Source organism: Triturus cristatus, chromosome 5_2, assembly GCF_964204655.1.
Source record: "Triturus cristatus chromosome 5_2, aTriCri1.1, whole genome shotgun sequence".
Taxonomy (NCBI): Eukaryota; Metazoa; Chordata; class Amphibia; order Caudata; family Salamandridae; genus Triturus; species Triturus cristatus.
Genome location: NC_140588.1, coordinates 219,767,782 through 219,787,704, shown reverse-complemented (window position 1 = coordinate 219,787,704; position 19,923 = coordinate 219,767,782). Strand labels below are relative to the sequence as shown.

The 19,923-nt window shown below is 42.4% G+C and overlaps 1 protein-coding gene across 1 annotated transcript in view; it reads right to left on the bottom strand.

Annotated features, from left to right (window-relative positions):
- Window positions 1–11,622: 11,622 nt before the first annotated feature.
- The window catches only part of LOC146822819 (uncharacterized), a 119,814-nt gene continuing 111,513 nt past the window's right edge, over window positions 11,623–19,923 (bottom strand). The window contains exons 4-5 of the mRNA XM_085606589.1: window positions 17,802–17,915; window positions 11,623–13,602 (exon numbers count right to left, since the gene is read on the bottom strand). Of these exons, the coding sequence (XP_085462715.1) occupies window positions 13,378–13,602; window positions 17,802–17,915 (339 nt within the window). The 3' untranslated portion in view covers window positions 11,623–13,377. The remainder of the gene's footprint in view (window positions 13,603–17,801; window positions 17,916–19,923) is intronic.

The window sequence follows — 19,923 nt, the reverse complement described above, 5'->3', positions numbered from 1 at the left end:
GTGATTCGTCCTGCGTATAATTGATTTTCATGCAGATATTGTCATCAATATATTTCAGGAATTCAGTAATCATCATGGATTTTTTGGCTTTCCTGTTACTCATGTCATGAATTTTATAAAGCGCACAAATAACTGGCATGATTCTCCTTATAGACAGGTAAATACAGCCGCCTCACATGATCTTATGTTTACATTTGAAATATTGGTCAGGGCAGGGCCAGTAGCACCTTTGGGATTTCAGGATGTCACATATGCATGTTACATGCATTAGAGTCTCTTATGTTTTGCCGCACCATCTGCATCGTGTGATGGCTACCCCCTCGCAGCAAACATAGATAGGCGGGAAGGGTGCCAAGATGATAACATTTCTCAGCCCAGCTGCCAGGGTGTTTAGATTTTAAATCCATTAAGTCCAGTTCCCCAGAAATTATCTTGGCTTGCTTTAGTAACAGTTTTGCGATCGTTAAATAGCAGTTTTGCAATCATTAGCCAATCTAAACCAACTTAAATATGGTGTTGAATACTAAAGGGGTGACATTTACTATTCCCACTCCAATCTAATTCAACATAGGGAAAATGTTGGATGCCATAGGGGTGATATTTAATATTCCCTCTCCAATCTAAACTAATTTGTGGAAGTTATTAGACACTAAAAGGGTGCGCTTTGCCATTCCCACTCAAATCTAAACCAACTAAATGAAAGTGTTGAACACTAATGGGTGACATTTACTATTCCCACTCCAATCTAAACCAACTTGGGGGAAATGTTGGACCCTAAAGGGGTGACATTTACTATTCCAAATGCAACCTAAACCAACTTGGAGAAAGTGTTTCACACTAAAGGGGGGACATTTGCTATTCCCAATCCAATCTACCAACTTGAAGAAGGTGTTGGACAAAAAAGCGATGACATTTACTATTCCCATTCCAACCTAAACCAACTTGTGGAAAGTGTTGGACACTAAAAGGGTGTCATTTGCTATTCCACTCCAATCTAAACCAACTTAGGGAAAGTGTTGAACACTAAGGAGGTGAAAATTAGTATTCCCACTCCAATCTAACGCAATGTATGGAAACTGTTGAACACTAAAGGGGTGAAATTTACTATTCCCACTCCAATCTAAAGCAGCTTAAATAAGGTGTTGGACACTAAAGGGGTGATATTTACCAATCTAGTCCAACTTGGGGAAAATGTTGGACACTAAATGGGTGATTTATTTACAATTCTCACTGCAACCTAAACCAACTTGGAGAAAGCATTTGACACTAAAGGGGTGATATTTGCTATTCCCACTCCAATCTAAACCAACATGGGGAAAGTGTTTGACACTAAAGTGGTGACATTTACTATCCCCTCTCCAATCTAAACCAGTTTGTGGAAGATGTTCGACACTAAAGAGGTTACCTTTACTATTCCCACTCTAATCTAAACCAACTCAATTAAAGTGTTGTACACTAAAGGGGTTACAGTTCCTATTTCTACTGCAACCTAAACCAACTTGGGGAAAATGTTGGACACTAAAGGGGTGACAGTTCCTATTCCTACTGCAACCTAAACTATCTTGGAGTAAGTGTTTGACAACAAAGGGGTGGCATTTAATATTCTGATTCCAACCTAAACCAATTTAAGGAAAGTGTTGGACACTAAAGGGGTGACATTTTCGATTTCCATTCATAACTAAACCAACTTGAGGAAAGTGTTGGGCACTAAAGTAGTAACATTTACTGTTCCCGCTCCAATCTATACTAATTTGTGAAAAGACTTTGGATACTAAAATCTTCAAATATTATAAATCCAATTCACATTAAAATGTATGTAAACGTAATATAATAAATTAAAATAAAAAATTCAAAATTGCTACTAGACATTATAACATTTCAGTAAATAAAAAATATTGAAACACACTATTTTAAACTACTAACCTTTATATAAAAAGTTTTAACTCAAAATGTAATCTTTATATTATAAATTTGATGTAAAATCTCAATATTTATTTTACAATTTCCTACCATTCATATTCTTAAAAACGACAATTACATGAATTTAAAATAACAACATTATCAATACAATTGTTTTTTTAAATTATATTTTTAAATATCAGATTTAAAAAAATTGTTTAAATTATCAAAATGTGTGTAATTTTTTATTAAAGTTTAATAAATGTATTTTTCTAATTTTTATTTAAACATCGAAAACAAATTAAATTAAAATCAAATCAAATACATTCCATTACAATATATATTATTTAGTATAAAATAACATTTTTGTATTAAAAACTATTATAATAAAATAAATGATAAAATTCAAAAAATAAATTTACATATCTTTACAATTATTACATTACAATTTAAAATTTAAAGATATTTTTTTTTAAACTCCCTAACCGTATCCCCTAATAACCCAACATCCCATTACTAAAAATATATTTCAATAATTATTTAAGAACATTAATACAATAGAAACTTTTTTTTACTTTTACATTTTTTTTAACTTAGCAAAAATAAAAGCACATTAACAAAACCATGAACACTTATAATAAAAATAAATACAGTACATTACATCTTAATTAACACTAAAAAATAATATTATATACAATGCTATTTCCTACATCAATATTTTAAAAAACGATACAACACTAAAACCGATATTTTTCCCTTCGGTATTCCTGTCCACGATATATTTGAAGTCATACAACTCTTGACATGATATTTCTGTATTTCGATATTTAAGATCCGATATTTTGTCCAAACACCGCGAAAAATACCACAAAATGCAGTTTGTGGAAAGGCACCTAAGGTGGGCGCTTATGTGTGGCCCCAGTGAAGCTGGAAAATGTGCCCTGAGGCAAGGGGGCAGCTGACAGCGCCATCACATCTTCGCTGTGATGGACTGCAGTGAAGATAATGTCCTCAGAAGAGGGCATCAGGAAGGAGATCCCCACATGATACCCCACTTGAGAAGCCTAGGTCCAATCTTCATAGACCAGAGCAACGTGTTCTCCCAGGACAGCCCCAACTGTATGAAAGTATCCTCTCTGCTGATAAAGGACCACAGGGTCCTAAGCAGGCAGAGGAGGCTTAGGCTACCCCAGTCCCTTGTGGAAAAGTCTACCATCTCTGGCCGATGGGACTGCACACGCTCATCCCTGCACAAGTACTCTGCCACATAATAGTATGGCTACTAGTAATTTATGGGAGAGAGTGGACGAAAGGGAAGAGAGAGAGTGGCAGGCTTCCCTACCCCACATAAAATAGTGAGTGCCTTGCGTTGGGTTGATCATGACGGAGGCAACAGTAGGCGGTGGAAAGAGGCACCAAGGAGTAAAAATAAAGCATCTGCAGGGGCTTAAAGAAGGGAAAATGAAAACAAGACAATGCAGGGCAAGTACAGGAGGGATTGGGTCACACACCCCTTCATGACGGGGTAGCAGCAATCTGTTGGGTAGCCAGCTCAGGGCAAAGGCATACCCCACATGGCCCCACAACAAAATAAATTTGTGAAACTAAGTTTCTCTGAAGTGAGAAAGCAGGTGTCCAGCAAGGGCAGCTACCCCCTGTGTTCTGTGGTAGGAGTGGTTGCTAGACAGCATAGCAAAGGAAATCGAAGTGTATAAGTTTGTACTAAATGTGTCTTAGGTCTCCTCAAGAGAGGACTTAATGTTTTGAAAACACCTATGGTCTTGGTTTTATCCACTGCAAAATGTATTTGGGCTTGATTTAGATTGCCGCAGATGGGTTACTCCGTCACAGCGGTGACAGATGTCCCATCCGTCGAAATATAAATTGAAATACTATGGGATTTATATTTATGTGGTTGGGACATCTGTCACCGTTGTGATGGAGTAACCCGTCTGCCAAAATCTAAATCAGCCCTTTGTTATTGTCAAAAGTCGCCGGCTGCTGCATTTAGGGTATTGCTCATTTTAGGTTTAAGGCCTTGGTAACTCACAAATAACTGGTACAGTGTAGATTTGCGGGGTTAATTGCCCCCGGTGACATTTCTTTAGTGTACATGATTTGCACCCTGGTTAGCCTACAAGGCCTCTTTAGGAGGGGCTTCCGATGTATAATTCCACCCGAAAACCTGCAAGTATTAGCAAGTTTGTGCATAGTATTAGTTGTGTGTGCATTAAAATTCCTTATTAAAGAAAAGACTTATTACGAATTTGGCGGTTTATGGACCGCCGTACCCATGGTGGGGGCCTGAACACCGTCACAATGCGGGCCCACCTGCAGTTTTATGAGTGTGGCAGTTGGACAGCCTCAGGACCGCTGCGACCGCCGGGGATCAAGGATCCTGCGGCAGTCGTGCAGCAGTCAGGAGCACTAATATATAAGGAGTTGCCTGTCCACTTCCCTTTTCATGGCGGTGAGCACACCCTGAAAAGGCTGGTGGAGAGGCAACACCTGCCTCTCCTCCACCTGTAGGTGCACGGGGGCGTACATGCAGTGCCCCCCAGTTCCTGCATGGTGTGGCATGTATGCCACACTGTGCAAGAAGGTGCAGTCGGCACTCTGGGAGCGGTGGTCTGCATGTTAGGCTCTTCTATGAGCCTAACAGAACGCAGCAGGACCGCCCGCCAGACCAGGATTTAACTCCTAATCTGGTGGGCGGTCGCACCACCACTTTGGCGATCCTACAACAGACAGCACATTGTGCCATCCACTGTAGGGCCACCAATGTCATAATAAGAGCCTTTGACTGGACATGTGAAATTGAATTGTGAAATGCAGACTTAAATCCTGCTCCTGAGTAAAACATGTAGATGCAGTCAGTAATGCTATTTTCCACCGTTGCGTGTCATAGGAAACATGGCATTTTGTTGCTTTTTCCATTGGCTGGACAGTTATTCGGAACATAATTTTGGTGAGCACATCTTTTTGGGGGGATCCTTAATCTGTTTTATTGTGACCATCCATGGGTTTGAGGCTATATATATTGTTGCATATTCCACTCAATAGGAAATATAAGCACTGATCTGACCTTGTGAATATGAAACTTTGACCTCTGAGGCGGAAGCCAGAGGTGTTGTTATTCGCTTCTTAAACAACTGTGCTTTTTAAAACTGTGCAATTTTGCTCTAACTTTTTTAAACATTGTGAAACTTTAGACCTCTGAGGCGGAAGCCGGAGGTGTTGCTACTCGCTTTTTAAAAACTGTGCAATCTTGCTCTAACTCTATTTTAAACTTTCATGCACCTTACCTAGAGCTTATTTCAGCTATCTCCGCCCAGCAGGCTCCCCACTAACAGCGGTTCTTAGCGCTGTGTACTGGGAAACAGACCACGGCCGCCATCGCTGCTGCAACGCGACGCCACGCCCACCCGTCAGGCCACGCCCACCCCCTCTCTCTACAAATGTGCTTCCCACGTAAGCGCAGCGGACGAGCGCAGCGGGAGCGCCGTTTGCGCGCCGAAGGCGCGCCTAAGGCAAGCCCGTCTGCGCCCGTCCGCTCCTGGCCCGTGCCTAGTGCCAGTCCCTCTGACTGTCGGGCAGTTTCTGGCCGTACCTGCTGGACCGGATCCCAGCTCCGCTTACTCAAACCCACTACTTGTCCCTCCACTACTTGTTGTAGTCCCTGTTGCCTGGAGGATGCTCCTTTTCACTGCTCCCAATGTAATTTTACCCTCCCGCCTTGGAGCCTTCGTCCCTCTCCCTGCCTCAGCCTGCCGAAACGTCTGTCTCATCCCCTGACGCTGAAAGCAGGTCTGATTAACTGTCGTTCCTTGCCCCGCCATTCCAACGAGATCTGGACGTCAATAGTTTCGGACGCCTGGGATATCCTGTTTCTTACTGAGTCCTGGCTCAGAGATACCTCTACCCCTGATATCCATCTAGCTACCCCTCCGGGCTATCTTTTAAAGGGCATTAATCGTGCAGGGGGCAAATTAGGAGGTGGTCTTGCCATTATCCTAAAATCTCACCTCAATCTGTCTATCACCAAAATGACGAACATCGGGATGATTGAAGCTATGTACTTCACTATCTCGGATACCGCGGCAGTAGTATTGGCGGGTATTTTAGTCTATAACCCTCCTACTGCCTCGTCTCTTTCTCTAACGGCATTTATCCACCTGGTGGCTGATCTCTCCCTTAAGCACCAATATTTTTTGGTGCTTGGAGATTTCAACCTCCATGTGGACAACCCTCTCTGCTCGATAGCTAACAACCTGCTGGAATCGATGCAGAGTCTGAATTTGTTTCAATTGGTCAAGGGCCCCACACACACAGCTGGGCATACTCTTGATCTTATCTTTGCTAATTTTTCGAACATCACAGTTTTTCCTTCCCTCCCTCTCATTTGGTCTGATCACCATTTTGTCCCTTTCGACCTAGAGTTAAACTCGAGACCCACCCCTACTGTCCTTAGGAAAGAGCTGGGAAGAAAGTGGCATAAAGTTACCTGTGCAACCTTAGACCCCGTATTCAACTATCAGCCGGACCCTCTGTCTAGTGACATTGATGCTAATGTGTCTAGACTCAACTCCGCACTGCTCCTTGCCATCGATTCCATTGCCCCTCTCAAACCCATCACCTCTGCTAGAACACGCCCCTCTGCCCCTTGGTTTTCTCTAACCCTCCGTGAGGAAAAAAGTCGCTGCAAAATTCTCGAACGCAAGTGGCGGCAGAACTATGACCCTGAATCCAGAGCAATTTACAAATCCACTCTGAAAAAATTTCTCAAACTAAAAAAAGCTACCATGAGAGACTATTTCTCACTACAAATCTCCAACGCTAAGAACTCTTCTAAAACCCTTTTTAATATTGTTAAAGAATTTGTAAATCCCCCGGCCAGAGCTGTGCAGAACCCCTCTAGCCAGGCTCTATGTGATGGACTGTCTGACTTTTTCCTCGAAAAAATTGCTAAAATTAGCACCTTGTTTCCTACTGAGGAATCTCCCCTGGTCCTCCCTGTGATGGCTCCGGAATCCGCTTCTTTACAGTCTTATAACGAGCTGACTCTTGAGATCGCACTCAGGTTACTCACCCAGTGCAGATCTGGCTCTCCTTCCGACTTTATTCCTGCCAAGACCATGGGTGAACTGGCCCCCTCACTGGCTATCCCTTTTCTTTCTATTTGGAATGCTTCCCTCCATTATGGCATTTTTCCAACTATGTGGAAGGAAGCCTTGTTGGTCCCCATTCTGAAAAAGCTGGATGCCGATCCTACTAAATTCTCTAACTATCGCCCCATTTCCCTCCTCCCCAAATCTGCAAAAATTCTGGAAAAGGCGGTGCAGCTGCAACTAACAGAATATCTGGAAACTAACTCTTTATTACACGACTCCCAATCTGGCTTCAGAGCAGGCTTCAGCACTGAGACTGCCCTCTTGGAAGTGTCTGAGACTATCCGTGAGTGCGTGGATAGGGGCGAGGAGGCCATGCTGGTCCTCCTCGACCTATCCGCCGCTTTTGATACGGTTTCACATAAAATCCTATTAAACCGTCTAAAGCAGGTGGGAATTGGTGGCTCCGCCCTTGCCTGGATTGAGTCCTTCCTTACTGGCAGAACTCAGAAGGTGGTGCTCAGGCCTTTCAGATCAGAGGGTAAACCCCTGTTGTGTGGTGTCCCGCAGGGCTCTGCCCTGAGCCCTCTGTTTTTCAATGTTTATCTTGCACCCCTGGCCGAGGTGGTGGAGTCTTGTGGAGTCAGAGTGGTCTCTTACGCTGATGATACTCAGCTAATATTCTCTTTTAGAGACCACTCGGACTCCACCTTTGCCAACTTCCGCCTATGCCTGGATAACATCTGTGCCTGGATGACCACCAACCACCTTAGACTTAATGCTGATAAGACAGAAGTTCTGTTCTTTAATCAGAAAACTCCAATTTCCTCTAGTCTATGGTGGCCTACAGTACTTAACCCTGCGCCCACCCCTGTCCAATCAGCACGTAACCTGGGCTTTCAATTTGATGACTCACTCTCTTGTAAAGCGCAAATCAACAAGGTCACCTCTGCCTGCTTTGCCAAGCTGCGCATGATCAAGAAGATTTTTCCCTATCTTCCTTTAGATGCCCGCAGAACGATCACTCAGGCCCTTATTACATCTCATCTAGATTACGCCAACAGCTTATACGCCGGTGCCCCTCAATATCTGATCGTTCGTCTTCAGATCGTGCAGAATGCGGCAGCCAGACTGATTGGAAATATCCCCTACCGTCAGTCGGTTGCCTCCTATTGCAAAGAGCTTCACTGGCTCCCCATTGCAAGCCGCATTCAATTTAAGATCCTCACCCTCGCCTATCGTGCTATTAACGGCCTTGGGCCTGGATACATCAAAAGGCGAGTGGTAATATCTCAATCTGTCAGATCACTGAGATCTAACAACTTACGCCTTTTGACTACACCTCGCTTTCGACGCTCCAGAATGGGCGGTAGAGGGTTCAGCGTAATTACTGCTAAATTATGGAACTGTCTCCCACTTGACCTCAGGTTCTGCCCGTCTGAATCTATCTTCCGTAGCAAATTAAAAACATGGCTGTTCTCTTTATCATGACTTCTGTGTTTGTTTTCGATTTGACTCTCCCCTCACGTTTTTTGAGTTTCTGTCTTAGCGCCGGGACACCCCTTCGGGGGTAGCTGCGCGCTGTATAAGCTACTTAAATAATAAATAAATAATATCACACAGTACGATGGATATTACATTTATTATTATTGCTATTGTTATCGTTATCATCATATTCTCTGTGGTCTCCAGGTTGTCATGATATGAAAGGTGTTTCTTCAAACTTCTGACATGAGTTTTCTCAAATCTGCAGTGGTACACAAACCTGAGAGATCATTAACACATATCTGCTTCTATAAAACTCTAACAAGTTACTCATATTTCAGTTGATAAATGATTTGTATCTCCAGTGTTACATGAATGACTCTTATATCGCAAGTCTAATTTACTTCTATGTTTCAAAAGTTTTTCATATTCCTCCATATAGGAAGGGCTAAAAAATACCTTTAAATCATTACATTTGCATGCCTCACAAAGCTGGTGTATTACAAGAAGGGAATATATTTTAACACATTTGGCCTCAGAACCGCCAATATCATGCAATCCACTTGGGATCCCCGTAGGACCACTGCCCGCACTTTACCTTCACAAGAGAACTAAAGCCCATCTGCCCTTCCCTCATTCACCCTGTTCCTCAAAGATTCACTAACCACTGCTACCTTCCTGGACCCCTTGAAACACGCCACCATATTGCCACTAATGAAGATACTCACTGCAGACATATCCTCACCAGCCAACTACAGACTCATCTCACTGCTTTCCCACCAAGTAAAAGTCTTGGAGAAACTGATCAACAGGAGACTACCTAAACAAATGGAAGACAACCACCTCCTGGACCCATCCCAACCAGGCTTCAGACCTAATCACAGCATTGAAACTGCCCTCATCATTGATGCTTCCACTGTAGAGGCCTGTGTTCGACCTCATGGTCACAGGTTCAAATCCTGGTGGGTCTACTCAGCTTTTCATGCTTCTGAGGTCGATAAAATGAGCACCATTGAGTTGGGTAACAATAAACATCTGTTATTCAGCAGCAAGAAACCCTTGGGTGAACGTGGGCTTTACAAATACACATGTTACTGTCTGGGAAAAGAAAATCTCACCTCCATCCTGTGCACAAGCTTAGACCATGGCTATCCAAAAGGAATCCCACAATGAATTCCACAGGCATCTATTACTCTGGTCCACTCATGAACACAATGCATGTACCACAAAGGCCACGTACACAAACATGCACATACACTTGTTAGTGCTAGGCTTGAGTAAGTGCATAGAAATGAAACTATAGTGGACCTATAAACCTTCACTCTAGTGACATAGATAAAAAGGTCTGGACACAACTATGGATTCAAAAACATGGTGTGCTGCCAACATTACTCTATGTATTAAAGCCAAAACTGGGACAGTGGTCTATTATTTATACAATGAGGGCACACTTGGTGCACCACTCCAGGTCACAGTATAGGCCCAGAGCCTCACTAAGGTCAAGGAACATGTCAAGGCCTCTGTGCACTAGACTAGTGTGAGAGTAGGACCAAAATCAAAAGTCAGGATAAAATACATATGCCATTGGTCACTCAAGGCAGAGAAACACAACTGTACATGAGGCTGGACACATTCCCATTCCAATATGCTGTAGCACAGGTAATGGAGAAGACTTTGTGAGCAGCATCTTGTATTAGTGCACCTTCGCTGTGTCACATAATTTTGGTAACCACTTATTGCCATAAAGTTGTTTGAGAGGGAGAGAAAGATGTTCTCATGTGTCTCTATAAAAATACCTAGATTAGAGTGGAGGCAGGCACACAGCCTGTGCTGTGTGGAGAGAGGGAGTGGTGTCTTCGTCAACACTCAAGTGGCCGCTCACCTTTAGTTGCACTGCCAACTGGCAGTATCGCTGCATTTCCCCCCACATTCATATCCACTGCTCTTTGTCACCCTGGGAGGGTCAGACTCATAGGGGCCAAATCTCTAAGGAAAATTTACATATGGAGACCTCTTCACATGGAAATCTACACCTATGTGTCAATTTCCTCATTGATGCAATTCACCATTTCTTTGGAATGGCGTTGTTCTATAGGCCCCTTAATGAGGCCGTTTCTCCCTCTCCTTACATGCACAGACCCAGTGGTAGAACTACACCTAACAAGATTTTAAAGTTAGAGCCAACAACCTAGGGCCTCATTTATCGTTTTTTTGCCATAGGGCAGTGCAGCAGGCCTTGCTGCTGTGCCGCCCTATGGCAAAAGAAAAGGGCAGGAATTCGCCGTATCAATTAGATACAGGGCATTCCTGTCCTTTTCCCCTGCGTCGGCGTACATTGGGCATTCGTGCTCCAACGCAGGCACCTTTGCACCATGGTGCAAGGGTGCCTGCGTTGAGGGGATAATTGTTTTTGTGTCTGAAGTGAAACCTTCCTGCACGAAAACACTCCCAAGAGACCTTTCCCTTTTTCAATGTGTGCTGCAGAATGCCTTAGGCATACGTTTTTGGCGCCGCCTCGGACTTACTATTTCTCATAAATCTGGGGGCAGTGTCAAAAAGACATGGATGTTGCTGGTAACGCCCCCAGCAACACCCGTGGAACACCCGTGGAAGACCCCTTTCACGCAGTTTTCTGCGTGAAAGGGGCACCTATTTATAAGGTCATGAAAAGCCACGTGGCTTTACGTGGCCTAATAAATATGCCGAAGACACACAATTGATGGACAGAATGCAGAACAAATCAAATCGTTCACCCCCAGTCAAGATCTCTTGACTGGGGGTGAATGTTTTGAATTGTTCTGCATTCCGTCCATCAATTGTGTTTTTTTTCCTAATAAATATGCCAGTCGCACATTGTGCCACCGGAACGTCGAAAAAGTGATATTCCGGCGGCGCGAAAGTGCCAGTAGGGCCTCATAAATGAGGCCCCTAGTATCAACCCTTATTATGACAATAATATATTTTCGCGAGTTAGACCCTGTGCCGTCATTAGTCAATGGGTAGTTTTTCAGTTGAGCTGAACATTAGTACAACTTTGTGTTGGTGTCTATATTAGTAATGGGCTCCCAGCTGTGCAACGAGGGCTTGGACTCAAATATTTGTGTTATCAGGCCAGAAAATGGGGCTTTGATATCAAGTTTTATTTTGAGGAGACATGTGTAGTAGCAGAACAAACAGAATTTTCATTCATAGAAATCAATACAATTTGAAACACAGCTTTTTCTGACACAACAAGCATAAAAAAATAACAATGTGTGCATTTACCACATGATGAAGAAAAATAACTCAGTGAGTGCATGTGTATCCTTTCGTCATCCTTCTGCATTTACAGCAATTTTCCAGCAAGCAGTGGATAATTGTCCCATAACTCCAAGCAAACCCCCTTCTCTGGTCTACAATCAGGACCGGACTGGGAACACAAACCAGCCCTGGCAATTCAGTCGGACTGTCCCCGGAAGTGGGGGGTGGAGGGGAGTGCTAGTGTGAAGCACTGCTGTTGCTTTTGTTATTGGGGGCCGATATTGCAGCATTGCTGCAAAACCGTCTCCCAGTTAATAACAAGAATTGGCATAGCCAATAGGTCTCGCATTTGGGACCTTATAAGTGTTTAGCCATGCAACAGTTGGTGTTGTTGCACCAAGGATATTCTGCTGCATAACTAAATACTTATATAAGGTCCCAAAGGCGAGACCTATTGGCTATGCCAATGCTTGTTTACAAACTGGAACCCCAAATAAATTATTAACAGAAGTAACAATGAAGATATTCTGAGTTATTTCATTGGTCACAAATACACTGCATTTTAAGACGTCTTAGAAGATTAATGTACCTGGAGCATAGAGCTGAGTTGTACGGTATGACATGGGCAAAATAATTAAGGTGGTTGATACACTTGTTAGAGAAATGTGTGTGTAATCTCTGGTCATAGGTCTGATTAGTTACATAGCTCTGTGCGACCCAGAGTTCTAGTTTATACAAGATAGCTCCTTATGTTAATTATTTTGGAGCAAACAGCCTTATTTAGAAAACAGGGCATGAGTTTTAATCAAGCAAAAATGTTAATTGAGTTGTGAGCCCACTGAAAATGTCTGAATGTCACCTAAAAGGTAGGGTTTTGAAAACACTTATTAAGTGTGGAAAACGTTCACTTTTTTCCCCACTAATGCATCAAGACGAAGTATGCGAAAGTGAAAGTGCATCGCGATCGCGATGCACTTAATGACCCGTGACAGGAGGAAAGACAGATGGCGGCTGCGCGCGTGCACGCTTGCGTGCACGCAAGCTTGAGGCCACCAAAATGTCTGTGGTAGCACTTTGAAAACCCGCTTTCTAAATGTCTCGCAGAGCAGCACATGCGCTGGCTCAGGCGAGACCTAAGAAGGACTCCCCTGCTCCAAAACCGGCTCACGCCCTTCCAGCCCACCAGGAAAACGCCCGATGCCCACTACAGCTACAATACCTACCTTCCATGCCAAGCAACACAGAGTTGCAGCTACTAGTTTATATCTTATGCTAAAACAATGGCTCAGTGGCAAACCAGTATGAGGCCTTTACTACCAAGTGAGGCGATGGTTTATTAATTAATCAGCACAACTAAAGAAATCTTCTTAAAACCGCAGTACATCCACCACACCATGTCTTTCTGTCTCAGTTGTCAAATGTACATATTTCCTTTGGGTAATTAGCTGCTCTTCACAGTGGTAGAAGTCACTAGTCTGGTAGCAGCAAATCAACAGACAAGGTGCAAATGGAAGGTGGCCTTGTAAGAAGCCTCACACATGGTTCCCTTTCTTTGCTGTCTCCTCTCATTTTGAGCACTGAATTCTCTTTAGATCAGTTGGTCCTGCTGTACTTTTAAGGTCCTTAGAAAGAAATTGAAAATATTTCAAAGCAGTTTCTTCCGGGTATTGCTGCGTTCCAAGGACTTCTCCAGCAGCCTGCCCCAGTCTTCTGTCAGAGGCAGTTTTAGTGGAACATCTTGCACACTCGCATGTGGAGAAGTTGGAATTAAGATCCCGCGGCAGATTCGTGGAAATTGCTTTGGCGATAGTGTCTTTGAAGCTCTTATGAACATCAGGCGGTCTTCAAACGTCACTGGCTCTTTGTCTTCCTAGGGAGCAAAAACAAATAGTTTTGGTGTGAACCTTAGTTTATTTACAGGCCCTGGCTACCCTTTCTCAGATTCTCTTTACTTATGAGAAGAATTTTGAAGTTATCAATTTAAGAATGTAATGTAATAAATTGTGTACTTATGCACTGATTGACTAGTATCCCTCAAATTCTAATATGCTGTAGGAATGTTTAAGCCCATCATGCCAGAAAACAAAGAATGTGATGGAAATGTTTGAAGCAAACACTTATTGTTATGGTCAGCCGTTTACTGGTGTAATTGTATTTTGCACAAAAAGTAGTGTACTTTGCACAAATAATAACGATTCTACTACATTATGGATAAATCCCTGTTAGCGGCCTTTAGAATACTTTGTACTTATCATCTGTGTTGTGTCTCTTACTGTACTTATTTTTTATATCAGAAGTCGAGGTCCTGCTATAATTGTTTTTTGCACCTAAACAAATGCATTTTGCACAAATATTACAGATATTGTCCTACTATAGGTAAAATCCGATTTGGTTTTTATCTTAGAATATTTTTGTACTGAAGTTTAGCATATTTTGCACCTTAACAATTGTATTTTGTACATATAATAAGAATACTGTCTTATTATAGGTAAACTCCTCATAGTGGTTTTTAGAACACTGTGTACCTTTGATCAGCGTTTTAAATATGTAGATGTTTATAGGGCGACGAAATTAATTTATGATGTATGGAGGTTTAAAGAAATATGTTGTTTTTGTCAAGTTAATGCATATTTATGTATTGTTTGTATTGCCTCATCGGCAAGATATCAAACTGTTAAATAAATAAAGAAACAAAACAAAAGTTATAGTCAGGCCTCCACCACTTTTTCTCCAAGCCTCCAATGGCATGCCAGAAGGGGCACTTTCATGGTGGCGCCTTTGAGGGGCAAGTGGAGCAGGCATGAACTGGCGGAGGAGTGGGAGTAAGCTGGTACGGGCGCGGCTCATGCGTAATATTTGCCTTCTCCTCCACAGCACTGGGAGAACATGGGGCACGAAATAAAATCAGAAGTCCCTTTTCTGTTTCGGCATGCATGCTGCTCTACATGTTGCTGGCGGGACAATGCGGATCATTTCCTGGGCCCCGCTTGCTGCCTCTCTCAGGCTGTCCAATTTCTCAGCGAGCAAGAATAAAAAAATGAATGAAGACAATTTGAACCTCATTCATGGAGTCCACCATAAAAGGGTTTTTTGAGCGAAACAAATCCTTTTAATTTTTTCCAAACAATAACAAAGGCGCCAGTTCTATAAAGGTTTGCCCTGGATTTTAGTAATTTCTAGCTGAGACATCAGGCAGGGCCAGGGAAGGTGGCAAGCAGGGACTGGGAATTCTGTGGTTGTATGAAGTAACAACGCGGGGAAATACTCTGCATGCCTTTACCACGCATTTTTTACCCTGCATTTTTTTGGAACACGTATGCTTTTTCAACATATGCCTTTTACCATGCATTGTTTATATATATATTCGTATATAAAACCAAGAGATCCTGGAAATTTAATTATATTCGTATATATAAACAATGTATTTGTGGGGCGAGACCCACCAAACTCCCGAAATTACCTTAAATATGTGGTAAAGGCATACGTTGTAAAACCATATGCATTCTGAAAACATTTGTGGTAAAGGTACAACGTAGTAAAAACCAGGTTGTAAAGGCTATTTCCAAAATCAGCAAGCATTCTCCATCAGCCGCAAGCTGCAGAAGCCGTGGCACCAGGTAGCCCAGGCAACAAATGAGAGTAGCCAAATATGTGACACAAGTCAATGTGGGAGTGATTTTAGTGCTTTCCTTTCTTGCAAAAACAAATATGATGTCACACCAGCATTGGGAGGGCTCTCGAGAGGGCAGAAGGCGTCAGTGCCATAGCAGCATAAGGACAGAGAGACAGCACTGTTTGAGCTAGATGACTGAAAAAAGGATTACCTCAATCTCATTACCAACTGCAGCTGCACTAAAGAACTTCAGCTACAACTGCACATCCACCAAATGCTGTGGGCTGATCCAAAATGTGATGGACATTCCATCGAGCCAGTGCCTGACAGAGAACAATGACTAAAGAGGCTGACACCATGCCCCTTTCTGTATTTTATGACTTTATGTTCTGGGTTCGGTGCTGACTAAGGCTGTGTCACAGCACTAATGCTGCCTGTAGAGGGGCCTAAAACAGGATAGGGTGAGAGAAAGGGGTAGGAGAGGCAGGAAGAAGGGAAATAGCAAAGGGGTAGGGTAAGAGGACAAAGGCGAATTAGTGAGGTAAGGCAGAGGACTCAAATTTAATGGCAGTGGGAAAGTGGGAGAGGGGTATGAATAGTAGAGCCAAGAAATTGGAAGAAAGAAAAAAAGAGTAATAATAATATTAAGCCATTTATACCATATGTCAACCATTTCAAAATGCTATGAATTCGAGATGCAACTATTTCCCAATTTCATGGTAGTTAAGGAGAGAAGACTGATCCTGGAATTAAGAGGAGAATCAGAAATGATTGAGAAAGTTTAGGACAGGAATACTATAGGAAACACAGTTCAGATGTAAGAAAAGGGGTTGGAAAAAAAGATAAAAGAAACAATGAGAGAAATAGGATGAATAGTATAGGGGAGGATGAAAGGAAAGGAATTGAGTAGTAGGACAGAAGAAAAAAACACAAAGGCTCACATTCAGCGATTGTTAAGAGGTATATAATTTCATAATAAATGTGTGGCGAGCCGTTTTCTGTGAATTGGATATGATTTTTGTATTTAGAAAACAGCGATACTGTTACATTAAGAAATGTGGTAATAAAATGTCTCTGCTTGGGAAAGCAATGCGTGTCCGCATCAGCAAAACCCAGGAGATAGAGCTGCACCTTAAAATGCAAAGAAAATGTGGAAGCTCTGTCTCATACGCTACTCCCCATTTAATTCTAAATATGCAGTAATGTTGCACTTACTAATTGTCACCCCTTCAGTCTTCGGTAAGGACAGTCAAGAATTTGGGGGTGAAACTGGATGACTCTCTATCCATGAAAATCCAAATACAGACTGTGGCAGGATCCTGCTTCGGCCTCCTGAGAATGCTCAGGAAATTCCTTCCCCTGTTATCCCTATCTCTCTCGCACAGAAAGACTGTGGCTCAAGCACTCATTGCCTCCAAGCTGGATTATGTAAATGTTCTGTATCTGGGCCTCCCAGAGTTCTTATTAAACAAACTTCAGGTCATCCAAAATGCGGCTGCTAGGGCGGTTCTCATGCTAGGACCCAGAACCCGTATCTCTCCCCATCTGATGGCCTTGCACTGGCTACCTGTCCGTAACAGAATTCATTTCAAAGCGTTAGCCCTGGCTTTCAAGGCTCTAAATGGCATGGGGGCCCACTATATCAGCAAAAGACTTCTACACTATGCACCTGGGAGAACTCTAAGATCATCTCACCAACATCTGATAGCTGTTCCCAAATTCTCCCACACCCGTTGCGGTGGCCGCTCTTTCCAAGTACAGGTTGCCCGTGTCTGGAACCTTTGCTGATGTCACTCAGACAGGTGCCTGACTTAATGACAGTCAGAAGACAACTTAAAACCTGAATGTTCCAGCAACATCTCTAGGTCTCTTTTTCTTTCTGTTACAACTGTTATTAGGCTAGCCTATGGGCTGACTAGCGCCGGGACACTCTTTTGAGTAGCCGTGCGCTCTACAAGTACCTTATAACATAACATAACATTTGAGAAATGTGAAAACTTCATTGCCCCATTTCCACAGCATTTTAAGCAGCGGAAAATCTACTATGTACAATTATTAAACAGAACATGAGCGCCATCGATCTTCATTATCATCACTTTAATTTGCACACAGAGCTGACACTAGGCCAACCACTCATGTCACAGATGCAGAGGTGAAAACAGATGGCAATCCACAAGGGACAGTCAGAGGATGTTCAACATTAGTCTAGAATAAAACTGAATCGTGCGTGAGGAAAGGAAAAAGTAGGCTCTCAGGTCATTCCTGAATCCTGGCTGTATTGATATCCAAATCATAGCACCAAATATAAGAACAGATTACTCCACCACTGGGTGGAGAGGCTGTATGACAGGTAAGTCTTGCCAACACTGAAGCACAGACGTGCATCAGACCTAAATAGTGTAGGAGCTTAGAAAACTGACCTATACCCAAGGATCTCTCCAACATTCTTTACTCACAATATATCTGAGGCATCCATGACGCAACTCTTGCAGTCCTCTTTCCACTTCATGAGGACTCAACGTCTCTGGCATGGGTGGGCCCTTCCTTCCAACCACAGACAACCAGTTAGCCTGGAAAATGCAAACAAATATAGAAATACACATTTAATTCACGTGATTGTCAAGATAGGGGAATAGTTAGAGAGCTACTGTTTTTTGAGCACAAGCCCTCATCGTTCAAAGCAAGTTTGAGTTCCTTAATTGTTTTACACACATAATTCTAGGCGAATAATACGGACATGTAGATCACTAAAACAATGCCTGCAGGAAGCATTTTATTTCCTGAGGATTGCTTGCAGCAGGTGAAATCTCCAGGTGCCATTCCACTGAGCTGTGGTGCTCATGTTAAACATATAGGGACATATTTACTATTATTTGATGCAAAGCATGACAGCAAGCAAAGCTGCTGTACTGTGCTGCGTGAAACAGATAGACCAGAAATGCGACACATGCGATACTTCTGCTTGTGCAGAATGCATCACGCATAGAAAGAGGAAGTAACGAGGTTAGATACAAATATTTCTCCTTGTTACGCCTCTCTGAGGTAGGTACAGGTTTTTGGCACAATCCTAGGTTTACTGACTTTAGTAAATCTGGGATTGCATCCAGTTCCATGGATGGATGTACGGGAATACCCACGCTTCACCTATGGAACACCTATCACTATGAAATGTAACGCAACGTAGTGCAAGCTGCTGTATTGCATTACATTTCTTTACAAAGCGGTGCAAATCGCCACTGCGTGGCTTTTTAAATCTCACTGAAGCCTTTGCGTTGTCTTTGCATCGCTATGCGCAATGCAAGAGCAATGCAAAGGTATAGCAAATCAGGGCCATAATTCAGATGGACCCAGTAACTCATGTTACAGAGCCTTCAGAATTAATTGGATAGTCGTAATGAGGGTCCAAAGCTTTAACGTCTGCTACAGAACAAGAGAAACTTGCCAGCACTTTTTAAATGCAAGTGATTCAGGACAACTTGGAGGCTTTTTGTTGTTCTTTTTTTTTACCTGCAGAGCAGATTGTTTAATTAATTGGTTTCTCTATATTTTCAATTCAATATTCATGTGCATTCAGCAAACTTATAATACAAAACTTGAAGCCAGAAGACTGTAGCCAACATGTGTTTCGTCTCACAGTAATTTCTTTACCTATGACTTCACCAGGGCTACAAAACAAACAATAATCATCCCCATTAATAGTGTTACATATTTGTTTTGTCTTATTCCACCACCAGAGTGACTATTAGTATCCATGGGATGGTGCAAACTCATAATATTTCCAAGATCATCCACAGGTCAAATGAAAGATCCGAGCAGTAAACGTAGTTAGTAAAACATTTGAATCATTCCTCACAAGATCTATATGGATAACTATGCATAACTATGCAATTATATGAGCATTATCTTTATCCAGCTCTAAAACATAGCATAGAGGTAAGTGAATTTTGTTCACTGTGTGGATTGTTATAAATGAAGAAACATTTTTTATAAGATGGAAACTGAGATAAAAGTGTGAAAAAATAGGATAACAAATGTGATGTTTGTGGGGACCTTTGTTATGCTAAGAGTCCAGAAAATAATAAAGACTCCTCTTGACATGCTCTAATTGTTTGTTTTTTTACTCTCATAAAGGGGAAGTGATCCTGAATGACTTAAAGAAGATGTGTTTGTATGGGTGTGTGTGGACAAGGGGTCTAGTGCATTAGTAGTGCCTCAGTCACTGACCAGTTGTTTATTACTGGAGTGCTAATTCATATATCTCACAGTATGTGCAGGAGGGGCTTATGGGCTTACTGTAGGACTCAACTTCAATGGCTGAGACTGTGTCTGAACTGGCGATCCCTTGGATCCTTGGCGTATTAGTGAAGTGTTTGCTATTACAATTAGTGGCAATGCTGAAGAACATGTTTACTGTAACATAAGGGTATAAGGCCAGAGAGGTATCATTTATTTGTTCGGTGTTTACTTTTGATGTTGTCTTGTTATGAAATAGACACTGAGAATTTTGGAAATCTGCAGTGAGGTGCAGCTTGGTTCCTATGGCACAGTGAGCATGCAACATAAGAAGAATAAGCAAGT